The 16,436-nt window shown below is 46.3% G+C and overlaps 1 protein-coding gene across 9 annotated transcripts in view; it reads left to right on the top strand.

The window, feature by feature from the left end:
• KCNMA1 (potassium calcium-activated channel subfamily M alpha 1) overlaps window positions 1-16,436 on the top strand; it is a 674,818-nt gene that overhangs the window by 606,259 nt on the left and 52,123 nt on the right. For all 9 annotated transcript variants that reach the window (XM_023755062.1, XM_006090207.3, XM_006090192.3 and 6 more), the window contains 3 exons: window positions 733-856; window positions 4,183-4,407; window positions 8,083-8,275. In XM_023755062.1, the coding sequence (XP_023610830.1) occupies window positions 733-856; window positions 4,183-4,407; window positions 8,083-8,275 (542 nt within the window). The remainder of the gene's footprint in view (window positions 1-732; window positions 857-4,182; window positions 4,408-8,082; window positions 8,276-16,436) is intronic.

Consider the following 16,436-nt stretch of genomic DNA (forward strand, 5'->3'; position numbering starts at 1 on the left):
AGCACCATTGGACAGTTAGTGCAAATGCAGTTGTCAAGGCAAGGAGAGAGGGTGTTGCTGAGTATTGAAATTATGTATTCCAGATGTGGGCGTTTGGTAGTCAGTCTGCTCTGAAGTGACATGCTGCTGAATCTTTAAAGGGCTTCAGCCGGGGAGAGCAAAATCTGATTGGGCAAATTGCTAAAATATTTAAAGTGCAGCCTGTTAAAGCTTTTACTGCGAAGAGAATCACGTCAGAAGTTGTAGTCAGAAAGAGCGAGTAATTGGCTTTCCATCCTCTTGCCAGTCAGTCAGCATGAGACCCTGTCCCTATTCCTTCCTCTTCATTGCCAATGCTAACAATGAACTGTGTGTGTGCGTGTGCACGTGTGTGTGTACATGTGTGCACACGCTGGAGAAATTGGATAGCTGGTCAAATGAGAGGAGGACCAAGAGTGACCTCTTCATAAAAAGGGAGACCACATCCACAAAATAACCCGAAGGCCATTGCAGCAAAGGGGAGTAGGAGAGGATGGCAGAATTATTACCTGACAAAGGTCTCCTGCACTTCCAGGTGCTGGTGGTTTGGGCAGTTGTCTTTGAAAGGATGAGTTTTGCAAGCACAAGAATGGCTTTCAGCGACAACCGCATCTTCTGCATCCTTCATCTCCTCCGCCATGTAACTCAGGGGGTGCTTTTCATTTATAATTTATCACATTTTCCACACTGGCTTTCCTGTCCTTTTCTCCCCAGGCATGACCCCTTGTTAATTCCCGGCAATGATCAGATTGACAACATGGACTCCAACGTGAAGAAGTACGACTCTACTGGGATGTTTCACTGGTGCGCACCCAAGGAGATAGAGAAAGTCATCCTGGTGAGTGACAGACCGTGAATCGATGCCGTCCGCTTCTGTCCCCAGCTACGTTCACTAGGGCAGTGGTTTCTCTGACTGCAGAGTGAGATAACTCAGCCCCTGGTGCTAATTACTTTTAATAATTAAAACTCAGGACACATATTGAAGCAGCTAGGACTCTCATAAGAACATGAACCAAGAGTAGAATTTCCTCTCTCTGAATATTTATGGAGTCCTAACAATAGGATCACATGCCTTGTGAAAGGCATCATGGGAGGACATAGGTACCCTCACTTCTGTGGGTATGGCTCTGGGGCCAGAGCCTGCCTGTGCTTTTTAGCAGCTGCACGGCCATGTACAAGTCACTTGACCTCCTTGCACTTTAGTTCTCTTTATCTGTAAGAAAATGAAGTGAGAATGACCATGACTCATAGGATTGTAGTGAAAATTAAAACCCAATATATAACTCAACAAAGTTATCTATTGTTATCATTATTACTGTTAAATGTCATGAAGAAATCTGAATACTGCCTGTATTGTTACGTGTTTATAACAGTAGTTTATGTTCATCTAGCTCTGCATATTTGTGATCCTTCTTAGCACAGAATGTAGACAGGTGGAGGGCTGATGATGACAAATAGTGCTACTGATGAGATGGCCTCAATCTTAAGAAAATGATAATCTAATTGGAGAGAAAACATAAAATATAACCATGAAACAATACATTTAAAGCTACACATTAAGAGGCACAAAGTGCTATTCAAATTTCAGGGAGAAGCCTGCCATGCATGTAAGTGTCCAGGAAGTCTTATTGGATATAAACAGGTTGTGCTTCCAAGGGTTTGAGACCATTAAGGTCCAGCTTGAGTCGGGCCTTGAAGCAAGCGAGGCAGACACAGGATGCACACGTGAATCGTTTCTCCAGTGGGTCTTAAAACTGGCAGAATCAGATTCTCCAGAGCTGAGTTCTTTTACACAAGGTACTCCACGTGGGGTTGTGGCTGATCTAAGTTTCTGGGGTCAGCATCTGTCCCTCAGCCACTCTGCTAACTGGTGCCTTCCCCACCTCCCTATTCTAGATGCCCTGATCCCTCCTCTGGACCCAGTTTGGATTCCTCGGGCTTGTTGAAGGGAGCTAGCTCCCAGGTGGTCTGGCAATTCAAAATAATTAGGAGCCCCATCACAGCACCTTACAGTCTAGTTGACCCTCTGCTGGTGGTTCCCAGGCACACACACTTCCTTGCAGCCAAGATAATCAACTCCAGGTCTCCTCCATGAGGTGGTGATGTGGGCTGTGACTCCCACTGGGTCCCCCTTGGCCACAGTTTATGAAACATTTCTTACAGCCGGTGTCTTAGGTGCTCCTGTGCTATTACAGAGGGAAACCAGTAATGGCAACAGCCCCTATTTTAGTCTAACGATCAGGGAGTGAAAGCTAGCTTTTCCCCTCCTTGGGGGTTACTATAATAACCCTGACATTGTCATGAATTGCAATATTGGCATTTAAACAATCAATACACGGGTCAGTTCTAGGGATTAAGTGGAGCAGAGTTTGATATGTGCAGTGGACATTAATATGCCTCCCTCAAAGCATTATAAGCCACGTGGGGCTACCCAGGCATTCAGTGGGTGGACAGGAAGACAGGCAAGGTGGGAGGTATTAGACCAGAAGGAGAGGCAGACAAAGGCCCGCAGCTGGCCTTCTTGTGTTGGTCTCTTTACCAGCAGTGAGCGAAAGCACCAGCAGTGGCTAACATTGGCGTTTCCCGGGAAGCTGTGTCCTCTTCTGATGGGGGTCATTTGATTCTTTCCTTTGTCTCCTTTGTAGATTCAGGACAGGGGTTGGGGAAGACACAGGCTGTTGTTTCTCTTGTCAGTCTCCTCTAGATCTTTTTAATGATTTGGGGGAATCTTCCTCTGGTAACTACACAGGTGAGCCACGCCAGGCATGCTGCTGGAGACCCCAGGCTGCACTGGACAGGGGTCAGTTGTAAAGGGTCATTTCATAAATAATTTAGGTTTTGTTGGGCATACAATCTCTGTCACAGCTAGTCAGCTTTGCCATGACAATGTAAAAACAATCATTGGCAAGACCTAGATGAGTAAAATCTGCTGTGTTGTAATACAATTTTATTGGAATTTGAATTTCATATAATTTTCACATATTGTGAAATATTCTCTGTTTGATTTTTTTCAACCATTTTAAAATATAGAAATCAATCTTAGCTCACTAGCCATGGCCATACAAAAGTTGGCGGTAGGCCAGATTTGGCCTGTGGGCCATAGTTTGCTAATCCCTGGCTTAGGGATATTCTGTTCTACCTACTGATGCAACGATGTACTTAGCATCTCACGGATGAGTCTAGAACTAAGAACTCACATTTCTTGAGACCAACATAGGATTTGATCATTTTATCCTCATCTCAGCAAGAGAGGCAGAAAACACATCTCTCTCTCTCTCTCTCTCTCTCTCTCTCTCTCTCTCTCTCTCTCTCTTTTTTAATCCTCACCAGATTTTAAATTGATTTTTAGAGAGAGAGAGAGAGAAACACAAACAAAAAAAACAACATTGATCGGTTGCCTCCCACACACGCCAGACCAGAGATCAAATCCACAGCCTAAGAATATGCCCTGACCAGAAATCCAACCTGCAATGTTTTGATGTACAGACTGACTCTCCAACCAATTGATCCACCTGGCCAGGGCAAAAACACAGCTTATTTTATCAACAATTTAATAGAAACTAAGTCTTCCCTTTCCAAATAAAATAAATATTGCTGTTTCCTCTGACTTTCCCCCTGAAAACCATTAAGAAAGATCTGCTCATAGGAAGGTATGGCATATCTTTTTTAAATCTTTTATAAAAAAATGTAGTGGTGTGTGCAGGTATATGTTTCAATATATTTAGTACACCCAGTGTAATAAATCACACATACTCAAATTATAAATATATATATAGTATGTGTATAACATTGTTGAAATAAAAATTATAGCATATAATATCACATAGTAAGCACTCAACAAGTGCTTGCTATGTGTGTTTATTCTTTACACTCGTGATTTTTAAATTAATTTTAAAATATATTTTTATTGATTTCAGAGAAGAGAGGGAGAGAGAAACATCAGCTATGAGAGAAAATCATTGATTGGCTGCCTTCTGCACGCCCCACACTGGGGATCGAGCTCACAACTTGGGCATGTGCCCTGACTGGGAATTGAACCATGACCTCTTGGTTCATAGGTCGATGCTCAACCACCAACCCATGCCAACCAGGCGATTTTTTAAGTTCTTACCACAACCTGAGGAGGTCTTCTCTCAGATGCTCATGCCCTTCTCCTTGCTGCAGACTCGAAGTGAAGCCGCCATGACTGTCCTGAGTGGCCACGTGGTGGTCTGCATCTTCGGCGATGTCAGCTCAGCCCTGATTGGCCTCCGGAACCTGGTGATGCCACTCCGCGCCAGCAACTTTCATTACCATGAGCTCAAGCACATCGTGTTCGTGGGCTCCATTGAGTACCTCAAGCGGGAATGGGAGACGCTTCACAACTTCCCCAAAGTGTCCATATTGCCTGTAAGTCCAAGGTCACATTATTGATGGTGGGTTTTTTTTAAATTCCTTTCATTCACAAAAACTCCCAGATGGATATAATAGTTGGAGCTTTGATCACGCCTCTGCTTCTTTATCTGGTTATGGGCCTGAGGACTCAGCCCTTCCTCTACGCTCCATCTAGGAATATCCAAACCCCAGGGACCTTATTAAAAGGAATTTGCAGCCCAGTTCAGTTGCTCCTCAGACATGAAGTTTAGCTGGTATCAAATGTATTAACCATGTCAGTGTCTAAACACTCTCTCATGCCTACCCAAACCCAGTGCTGTGTGATAGCATGAAGCTTAGAGTAGACTTTACTTATGGAACTATTTATATCACTTTATTTATGGGGTAATCTTGATTGTACCACATTCTGTTTTTAACTAAATGTATTTAACAGAGCTCTTTATTTATTTTTGCTCTATGAAGGCTGACCCCTTCTGCTGATCAGCCTCTCCCCCTCACTCATTTAGCAGCCTGGTGTGTTTCCCTGGGTTTGTGTGTGTGCCCCCACATGTGTGACTGTGGTATTTTTTTTGTATGTTTGTTTATTGATTTATTTTATCCTCACCTGAAGAGATATTCTTCCATTGATTTCAACAGAGTGGAAAGAAGGGAGGGAGAGAGAGAGAAAAAAACATCAGTGTGAGAGAGAAACATCAATTGATTGCCTCCTGCTCACACCCTGACTGGGGCTGGACATGGAACCTGCAACCCAGGTACATGTCCTGACCGGAATCGAACCCGAGAACTTCCGGTGCACAGGGACCACCCTCTAAACCACCGAGCCACACAGGCCGGGCAACCTGTGATAGTCGTGATTATGAAACACTGCTACCCAAATCTAAAAGGAAAATTTGGTACTTTACAACTTAGTGGGAAGACAGGGTATACATGATCTGCGAGTCATGAAACTACTTCCTAATTATTAATAAATATATTTGCCATAAATGTTAAAAAACTGTTGTACATTTCAACATTTGATACAGTTCTCACTGTCACGCATCCATATAAATATCGCTTATTCGCCACAAATTTTTCTTGGAAGTTCACACCCTGGAATTGAGGAACATGAGTTTGATGCTACATTTTAGGGAGCTGGGTTTTTTCCAAGTTATGGAGCTGAAATTCATTATTTCTATTATTAGCTTCCAGAACCTCAAAAATAGAAAAAAAAACAGTGAAGAAATAAAATTCAATAAGTATGTAATAAACTACCCACAAGTAATATGTATTAGCAGCCACCATTTATCCTTACATATGCCTGGCATGATAGGTATTCAATAAATATTTAAAGACAGGAGAAAAATATAGACAGATATCTTTTGGATGCTGGGACCAAAACTCACTGACTTAATAAACACATGGAATTAAAAATAGTTACCTGCAGAAAGCCAGTCATGCACATCGAAGAGTGTAAATAGATACACACCTTGCGAATTTTAGACATCGTTGATTAGATTCTATTTTTCCATGATTATCTTCCTCTGTGGGATCTTACACACAGAAAGTACCTTGTGAGTTTATTATGTTGCTGGGTTACATGAGTCTGTGTGTATATGTGATGTTTGGTGTGTGTGTGTGTGTGTGTGTGTGTGTGTTTTTGTGTGTGTGTGTGTGTGTGTGTGTTGTGTGTGTTTCCTTTTGCGTGCCCTGTACACATCCACCCACCCCACAATTTAGCATACTCAAACACCACATATTTGTACAAAATGGCCCTTCTCTGTCTTCACATATTTCATTGTTTGTACAAAATGGCCCTTCTCTGTCTTCACATATTTCATTGTTTAAACAGTGCCTCACAGGGAGAGCCAGCCCCAAGAAACACAAAGCGTTTTTATGTATGCCATTTGTATTTCTTGAATTTTGAAATCACACGTATACAGCTGTGCAGGGATTGTCTTATGTCACAATTTACCGCTGATTCCCCACAGGATGATAATTAAAGGAATATGGATGGAGGCAGTTGAGGCTTACGCACTGGCACAGTGACTCGGGAGGTTGGTCTAACTTCTTTTGTACCAAGAGATCCCAGGAGGAGAGGGGACCCTTCTTCCCCTTCTCTCAGAAGATGATGCTCCAGAGTCTGGAATGAGTAGCTCCTCAGCCCCTTAGTCCTGAACGCCTCTCCCTCCTTTGCTCCACCTTGTGGCAACATCCTGGGGGCTGAGAAGAGAATCATGAATGACACTAAGTCATAAAAGAGTGTTGATGGCTTTGATCTCCGCAGCCAAGTCCAACCTTCTCAAAGTCCCTTTTCCAGGAAGGAGAACTAGAGAAAGGTCCCCAGAGATACAAGGCGGCTGGCAAACCCTGTCCCTACACAGTCAGTAGGTGAAGGCTACTCGGGTCTCTGTGCAGGCAAAGCAGAGGCTGGGGCTGGGTGTGAACTCCAGAGGGGTGTCCCTGGGCTCTCAGCCATGGATGGCCTGCTGAGGCCTGCTGTGCCTCCTCCTGAGGACACGGAGCAAGTGGGTTCACGCCCCTCACCTGTGGTTGCCTTCCTGGCCTCTCTGTCATCACCTCCCTGATCTGTCCTCCCTCCCCCAGTATTTTGTTGTTTCAGGATTTTAAAAAATTCTGTTTTCTGCTTTATTTATTTTTAATTACACTAGGAATATACCAACGCGTCCTTGTTATAAAATATCGAGCAATCGGAAGTATGTAAAATCAAAACCAAACTTTTCCCTTCATGCCCAATCTTATTCTCCTCCCCAGGGGTAATTACTGTTATTAGAGTAGTGTGAATTTTTCCCGAACTTTCTCTTTGAATGTACATATCTTTATACATAAACATATAGTTTCATTTTGTGGGGCTCTTTTCACATAAATGATGCCATACTTTTCAAATTGTGTAGAACTTGTTTTTTCCTTTTCCCACGTATTCCTCTGAGCGAGATCCTTCCTAGGTGATGCCCGCATGGACAGTGGTTTCAGTCTCTTTTTTGGCTGCATAGACTCCCGTGCTATGTATGCCCCATAGCGTGTTTAGCCATTCCTATGTTGTTGAACAATTAGGCGATTTCCTTTTTTTTCCCTGCTAAAATATGTAATAAAATTCTGTGACCTGAAACTTCACTCCTTTCCCTCTCCCCTTTGTAAGATGCACGTAGCTGCCCTCCCTCCCACATCCTCCTAGGGCAGCCTTGTCTCAGCCCCATCTCCTCACCACTGCTCATTGGCCATTCCCCTTGCCTGCATCCGAAATTCTCCTTGGAGCTGCTGTCTTTTGCTTGTGACAGAAGTGACCTGCTATTAAATAAACAGGCATTTGAAACCCACCCCCTCGTTACGTTCTGAAAGCCTGAGGTTGCCACAGGACAGTTCCTTAAATCAAGACAATTTCCAGCAGGAAGGAGATGTAGGAGCCTGGCATTATTCCTCCCTCGTTTGTTAGTAATAGCTTGATTGAGTATTGAGAGCGAGCCTAAAATGCTGCCATCAGCACCGGCTACCCTTTAGATTAGCACACAGCTCCTATTCCCCTGAATGCAGTTAGGCCAGCTTAATGTCAAGGCATAAAGAAGATACTTGTTAAATAATTTCCCAAAGCTCCAGCGTGATCTTTAATTTGTTTTTATTTTTTTTCTCTTTCCCTCTCGTCCCTCGGTCTCACTTTTGCTTCTCTCTTTTTTTTTTCTTTCCTCTCTGCCAAAGGGTACGCCATTAAGTCGGGCTGATTTAAGGGCCGTCAACATCAACCTCTGTGACATGTGCGTTATCCTGTCAGCCAATCAGAATAATATTGATGATACTTCGCTGCAGGACAAGGAATGCATCTTGGCGTCACTCAACATCAAATCTATGCAGTTTGATGACAGCATCGGGGTCTTGCAGGCGAATTCCCAAGGTAAGGACAGCCTGTAATAGTCCTCTCCTATGCCTGCAGGGGACAGGGGCTGGCAAGAGGGATATCCTTCACTCAGTAATTCACAGAGGCTCGCGTCGGCCTGCCAGGCAGTGGAACCTGTGGTCACTGTGGTGGCGCTCAAAGGGGCAGGCGCTGCCTCTCCTGGCCATCCCAGGACCCAGGCAGGAAGACCCCCACTCAGAGCACCCTGCCTTCCTGGGGAATGAGCCAGCCTTTACATTGCCACCCCTCAGCCTTCCCAAACGGTGATTTTGTGACCAGGGTCACCAACTAAATGTCAGAGCACTGAAAACACGCTGGCTGAGCAGTTCCCAGCGTTTCTCCCCAGAATATGTCATTGCCACTGACCTCTGCGACGCTTTGCTATTGTTATCGCTGCTCGGGGGTGTTAAGCTTTATGTTATCATATGCCAACCCAGGGATGTGGCCCTGGAGAGAGGGAACTGTGTGGGCACCGAAAGTCATTTAGCAAGAGGTGGTGCTCCTCAGCCCATGCATTCTCTACAGGGAGCTAGTAGAGCTAAATGCCACCCCGGCTCTGCCCCAATCTCCCCTGTCATTTTCTCTGGGACCCTGGGCAGGTAGCTACAAGCAAAGATGTCACCGAGGAGTCGCAGGCAGGCAGCACAGCAAAAACCCTGTAACAGCCTTTCTAATTAGGGCCTCAGCAGGATAGGCTGGGAGGCCTATCCCCCCCCCCCAAAAAAAAGCACCACTGAGGAGGCTTGCCCTGAGCTGTAGGATTATTGTCACATGTGGTCCACTGGATGGGTGGCACTGGGGGCCTGAGGAGGACCTGACTCCCATCATTCCAGGAGCACAGCCCATGGGAACCAGAGCTGCTGGGGTATGACGCCATCTCACTGACGTGACAAAGCTCAGCTCCATGCAGCGTAGAATTGTGCCAATTCCACATCACCACCACCTCCTTCTAACATCTGGTGGACATTTGCTGTGAGGCCAGGGACAGTAGTTCCTTGAATCCTCTTCCTTCTGTGGTTCTGGGCTGGAGTCTGCCAGGGAGAGCGGGGCTCTGAGAGAGACCTGGAACGGGGAGAGCAAGGGAGGCAGCTGCTGCCAGACCCTGAGTGGATGTGAGGTTCCGAGCCGATCTCAGGGCAGCCTGCTAAGAACCACGGCTTTGGTGCTGGGGAGTGAGACGTGGGAGCAGGCTTCTCTGGGCATCTGAGACTCACGGCATCTTCTGTGCAGCTCTGTAGAGCCTTCCACTTGGTGTTGCAAATGAAATGGTGAATGGTGGCCCATTCGACTTGCTGCCACAGCCTTCCCAGTGGTGGTGTCAGCCTCTTCATACTCGGAATAGAGTGGCTTCTTTTCTTAACCCTGATGGGGACAGCCGGAAGCCCAGTTTGGACCTCTCCACTCTCTCATCCTCTGCCTCCCCTGCACCATCTTAATCTTGGTGTTCACTAACTCAGCGGTACCCGCAGGGCAGGGCAACATGCCAGGCTCTGAGGACAGCTCTTACCACCCAGCTGCATGCTGGGGAGGCAGAGAGCGGAGGTGACAAGGCTGTGAGCACGCAGCAAGCTGGCCTAGGAGGTGCCTTTAAGTACTTGTACTTCTGTATGGGTCCTCTGACCCCAGCAGGGGCACCGCCAGGGACCTTGTTAGAAATGCAGAATCTCATGCCTACCCCAGACCTCCTGGGTGGGAAGCTGACTTCTAAGGGTCCCGGGTGACTCATGTGCATGGCTTTCAGGCACAATCTTCACGCTAAGGAATCCAGGTCCAGCGAACATGCTGACCACCCTGCCAGACGCTCCTCCTCTTCTGGCAGGACCAGCACGGGAAAGGGAAGGAGGTGGAGGCAGAAGTGCTCCCTGTGGGTGGAGGGGGCCGAGCAGGAGGAACAGGAGAGCACCCCTGTCCCCAGCATGCCCACTTCCTCCCAATCCAGTCATTGGGATTTTCCAGGTCCATGTATCAAAGTCTTCATGTACAACTTAGTTATACAGTTGGCCCTTGAACAGAGAGGTTTGTGCTGCAAGGGTCTACGTATACACCATTTTTTCCCCAATAAATACGTACAATGCTGTAAATGTATTTTCTCTTCCTTATGATTGTCTTAATAACATTTTTTTTCTGTAGCTTACTTTATTGTAGTAATGTATCTCTATGTATAAAAGGCTAATATGCTAAGTGTCCGACCATCCAACTGGTCACTATGATGAGCACTGATCACCAGGGGGCAGACACTCAATGCAGGAGCTACCAAGCTTCCAGTGACTTGGCATTGGTGGTTCTCAGGGGACGCACCCTGAAACCAGAGAGAAGGGAACCCAATACCTCGCGGGGCCATTTGATTCCACCTTTGGCTATGGGTTATGTTGTTGCTGGGACACTGTCAGCCCCGAATCTGGTTTACTGCACACTTGCGTTTGCGTTCCACATCCTGTACGACAGCAACTTTGCAGAGTGCCCTCCTGCACTCCGGGACCCCTGTGGGGATGTTGGAAAGCTGGGTTTGGCCCGATCCCCGCAGGTCAGCTGAGGGACCCCACCTGCCAGAGAAACCCCACTCACTTTGCAAACACCAGGGAGGGACCACGGGAGGTTGGCTCCAGGGGTGTCTGGCCCGTTTCGCCCAGTCCCGTTCCGCCAGCCACCTTCTAATTAATTTCCTTTCAATGTGCACAAATCTGTGCACTGGGTCACTAGTGGTATATAATACATATAACATGCATATGTTTTAATTAACTGTAGATGTTGTTGGTAAGGCTTCTGGTCAGTGGTAGGCTATTAGTAGTTAAGTTTTGGGGAAGTCACAAGTTATATGTGGATTTTCAACTGCATAGGAGGTCAGCACCCTTAACCCCTGCATTGTTCAAGGTCCAACTGTATATGCATCTGAAACAGGTGTTCCTTCTAGCTCTCACAAATCTTATCCCGGCCTCTTAGATCCTCTCCGATGGCCAAATGGGTAAAATAACATCCCTTTCCCAGATATCCACCCAAAGCTCAAAAGCCTATTTTACTGTTTTTAGCACAGAAATAAGCGAGAAAAATAGGTTTTGATGGGAGATAAGGAGAAAAGGGGAAGGGAGTTCATTTTTCCTGAAAAAAAAAGAGAGAAAAAGAAGGGGACTTTTTTTGTACAAGCACACACGTACACATGTACACATGAATATATGTGGGCACACACAGGTGCACACATGCACACAGGAAGGCAGAGGATGTGCTCTGGAGATCTTCCCAGGTTCCCAGCAGCAGTAGAATGGAGGGCGTGTCCCCCAGTCACCAGCAAGCAGTTGGATCTGCTCAGTGAGAGACCTTGGGAGCTGTGGACACACTGAGCCCGTATTTCCCTCCTTTCTTCCTGCGACTGCTCTTCTCATTCTTGCTGCTTAGTTTCTAATACTCTTCTCTGTTGACACTCTGATTTTCCCAAAGACAGTCGTTTGGCAGTGGGTGTTCACGAGGAAAGTGGCTTCCTCCCCGAGGGGCAGGCTCTATAAATTCACCCATTCCTGGGGTCCATCCCAACCTGAGGGGCCAGGTGGATGAGCTGAGTTTCCCTGATACTGTCCCCCTTCGAGAGCAGTACTCATGGGACTCAGATATGTTGACTGCAATTCCCCCGGGCATTGGAAGGTCCCAGTGGATTGGAGTTACAGAGCACAAAATGGATTCCTCTTCCTCTTTCACTTTGGGAACCAAATGTAACCCCTCCCCGCAAGTGTTAACTACATAGATTTCTGGCCACTGCCACCCGATTGTCCTTGCTATCTATTCTGTAGTCCTTGTAAAACCCCATCGTTCGCTTGGTCCTGAGAGCTACATCACCACCTCTCCAGAAGGCAGAGGGGCAGAAATGTGGACTCGGGACAGACGTGTGTGTGCCCTTGGACAGCTTAGTCACGCGTCCCTATGCAACTTACCTTATGGAGAGTTTTTGTATCCTGATGCAAGGTAACATGCAAAATGTGTCTTGACAATGTGAAGGGAGAGTCCTCGGTGGGATTTGTGTTCAGACACTTGGCACTGTATGTCACTTGGTCTCCTAAACAAACAGAACTTCATTTCCCTTCTTCTCTTTTCACATCCCTTGTGGTGTCGCTATCTGAGCCCACACGGTGTCAGAGCCGACCCAGCCCGAGGATTCTGGACCAGACACTTTCTAAAATGATCTGTGATGTGATGGCTGGTTGTCGAAAACAATTACAGAGGAGGTGGCGCACCCCATGCGGATGGTCTATCCGATGTGACAGTTGGGTCTATGAGATGCAGTTTTAATATACAGCAGGCAAGACTGCAGCGACAATTACATAGAGCAGGTGAAGCCGCTTCTTGCTGGTCAGCAAACATCAGCTCAGAACCACTTTACGGCTCTTTACCAGCAACTAAGTGCCTTTATTTACAGAGCGCCTGTCACTTCCCTCTGGCTGGAGAGCTGGTGTATTATTTAGCACACATTTATCTGGGGAAAACATTTCAATTTAAATCAGCTGGTACAACAGTGGCTCTTGCCAGACGTTTTCCCTGTGGTTCTAAAGGATAGGAACTGAGTCGGATCTTGGAAGGGAGGGCGAGCAGGGGAGGAAGGCCATTCTCAGAGAGCCGCTGGAGTCAGCACCTGAGAAGAGGGAGCACGTGATTGAGCTTCCCATTATGCCTTCATATTGTGATGAAAGGAGCATCTTACAGTTTCTTCCTGCTCAACCTTAACCCTCAAGGGAAAGAAAGAGGAATAAGTGAATGTCCATTATGTGTCAGGCCCTAAAGTGTCAGGACACGGGGATGACATGGATTCAGCCACTCACTGTCCTTGAGGGGCTCAGGAGAGTGGAGGAGGCGCCCCCATAAACAGGTGCAGCACAATGAGACCAGGGCTGGGCTAGAATGCAGGAGCACATCCTCCTCGTTTTATACATTTCAAGGAGTGGAGAAGGTTGCCAAGAAGAGCTGACCTTTGAAAGTGAGTTGAATACATGTAGCTAGTGTGACTGAGGAACTAAACTTTCCTTTAATTTTAATAAATTTAAATTTAAGTGGTTTCATGAAATCAGTGGCTACCACATTGGACATTACAGGTCTAGGCTTGTTGCTTTGCTAGGGTCTGGATTTATAGGAAGATGATGATTAAATCCATCTTTTTAAAAGATAACAGGCACAAAATGAGCATGGTTTAGAGGTGGAAGGAGATGGCGGCATGAGCTATATAAGAAGACTACTGCTATGCACTGCAAGGGATGGGATGAGGGCTTACAGTACAGATTTAGTGATGTCAGTAGCTAGGAGAAAACAGCAACTGACATGAAACTGAAACAAAAAAGTAGCCACTGAAGACCAGTCAGACGGGAAAGAGGTGGGGGTGGGTAAGGATGAGATGTTGGGAATAAGTTTGCTTCAAGGTTGGCTATGAGGTGGATGCAAAAGTGATTAAGCAGAGGACCCAGGGGTAGAAACAGGATTGGGGCAGAAGATAAAGAATTGGGTCCTGGTCCATTTGAGTTGGAAGTATCTGTGGACTATCCAATAGGAAATTAGAACATGAGACTATAGGGATAAAGTTAGGTTAGAAGCTATAGACTTTGAAGTCATTGGAGAGTGGCTACTTCCCAGGGAGATAAGCTCCACCAACTAATTAAAAAGGGATAAACATGGGAAACATAGCAGTGAAGGGACAAACAAGGAGAGAATCCAGTGAAAAGAGCTGAGGGTAGAGATAGAGGAGTATACCTGCCTGGTATGAAAGGGAAAGAAGAGAGCTGAAGAAATTCCAGATTAGCAAACTAGAGTGTATCCTAATTATTTCTCTATACGTGTGTTTTCCTGAGTAGACTGTGGGCCCTTTAAGAGGTGAGGATTCCTCCTCATCTTGTTCATCTTCGTGTCCCTAGTGCCTACAGCACAGGACCTGACAGTTAACGTGCAATGAGAATTTGTTGAGCTGAAGAGATTTGAAAGGAAATGGTGTTTAGCACTGTCAGAAACTGCAGAAAAGTCAAGTAGAGGGCAGGCCTAACAGAGGCAATGGTACATGTGTCCTTCAGGAAGTTGTTGATGACAAGCAAGAACAGCTAAGTAGCCAGTGGCCAGCAGAAACTGGTATTCAGGGGTCTGAAGTGTTAATTCAGATAAGATGAGAATTGGAGACTGTATATTGCTTTTTGTGCTGATAGAGGGAGAAATAGGATATTTCACAAGATCTTGTCAAAGAAAAGGTTTTTTGTTTTCAGAAGAGGGAGAAATATAGCTTATTTGTTGGCTGCAGTAGACTGAGTTAAATCCCAAAGAGGGAAAGTTTGAAGCTATAGGAGAGAGTTGTTAAATGATAGTGAGGGGGACAGAGAGAAGCAGGAGAAGATGATGTGGCCTTCAAGGGAGAAGGCTGGATGGGAAAGACGAAACTAGAGGGAGCGGCCAGCTTGGTTTTCCTTGAGGAGTTAAGGGAGTGGACAGTTGGGACAGGAAACTGATGAGAGCAGGAAGCATGGAAGGGAGAGGGAGGACTGGAGGCGGGGGAAAGCATGGGCGAGCATTGGTGAGCACCAGCTGAGGGGGGACCATGAAGGTGTAATTTTCTGTTCAGTGCTTGGCAGGAAGATCAGACAAAGGAGAACTTGGCCTTAGTTTGGGATATAGATGCCGAGGAGGCAAGAGATTCTGTGGTGCTGTTGAGAGAATATTAAAATGAGGGATCACCTAGTCCAAGATGGTAGAGGAGGAAGTCAAACCAGAGTTGGGGCTTATAGACCAACAGGCCAAAAACGGAACAAGAAAGACACCCCTGTAAGGTCAAAGAACAAAGATGTGGAGTAAAGGGGTGGGAGAGCTGAGGGGTGGGAGGTTGATCAGTGAGAGGAGTACTTGATGGCCTCAGGGAATGAAATGCGGAGCTGCTGCAGAGATTGGAGATGTTTCCCCGGAAACAGTTCCTCTCTACGAGAACTCCGAACCCAAAGCAGAACCCCTCTGAACACCACAGGCACCACCACCACCATCACCAACACCAACTGCAATGCTCATGCTTCATGGATGCCTGCTGCTGTTATATGATAGATGTTTTGGCAACCAAGACAATATGCATTTCTTAGATCATTAATCTTCACACGTGGCTGCATATTACAATCACTTGAAAAACTAAAAAATATTAAGGCCTGAGGTGCACCTCTGCAGTTGTCATTTATCTGGTCTGAGTACAAGCCGGGCATCAGGAGTCTTAACAAGCCCCCAGGTGAGTCCCCTGTGCAGCCAGGGCTGACAGCACTGCCCTGGGTGCTCCTCAGGGGAAGTGTACTAGGTAAGGAGGTTACCGTTGTGATTGCAAAGAGGAACTGAGACTTAGAGAGGTTAAGTAATAATTTTTAACCTGGGTCTCCTGGCAATTCTAAGTTGTAAACCATTTTGATTCTTTAGGACAATTCTGTTGGCTCAACTTACTGGTCTGCCTTCTTTCTTTCATAATTTTTTAGTATATATTTTTAATCCTCATCCAAGGCTATCTATTTTTTAATTGACTCAAGAGAGAGAGGAAGGGAGAGGGAGAGAGAGAGAAACATTGATGTAAGAGAGAAACATAGATTGATTGCCTCCCACATGGGCCCTGCCCAGAGATGGAACCTGCAACCCAGGTACCAGGTGTGTGCCCTGACAGGAATCAAACCTGAGACCCTTTGGTGCACGAGGCAATGCTCTAACCCAGGGGTCCTCAAACTATGGCCTGCGGGCCACATGCAGCCTGCAGAAAACATTTATCCGACCAGCCGGGTGTTTTTGCCGCCGCTGCCTGTCCTGCTTAGCAGCCGACTCGTCCTGGGCCCGCAGTGCGCATGTGTGGAATGTCTAAGGGACAGTGAACTGGCCCCCTGTTTAAAAAGTTTGAGGACCTCTGCTTTAACCACTGAGAAACACTGGCCAGGGCTTCCTTTCATATTTTTGGGTAGGCTTTAGCTTTCCCAAGACTGAAAACCCTGAAGTGGAGAAAAAAGAGGTGGGGGAATGTGTTGGAAATGCCAGGCTCTAACAGTTTTCTGCTAACTGTATTTGTCAATCTTGTCCTTTTCATATGTCTCAAGGTGATAAGTAAAGGATACTGGTTGCCCAGTGCACAGGCCTTCTTTCCTGACCACAGCCTTTGAAAGGTGGCGGAGCTGAGGTCCAATACTACGCTGCT

This window comes from Myotis lucifugus, unplaced genomic scaffold, assembly GCF_000147115.1.
Source record: "Myotis lucifugus unplaced genomic scaffold, Myoluc2.0 scaffold_69, whole genome shotgun sequence".
In the NCBI taxonomy this organism is placed as follows: Eukaryota; Metazoa; Chordata; class Mammalia; order Chiroptera; family Vespertilionidae; genus Myotis; species Myotis lucifugus.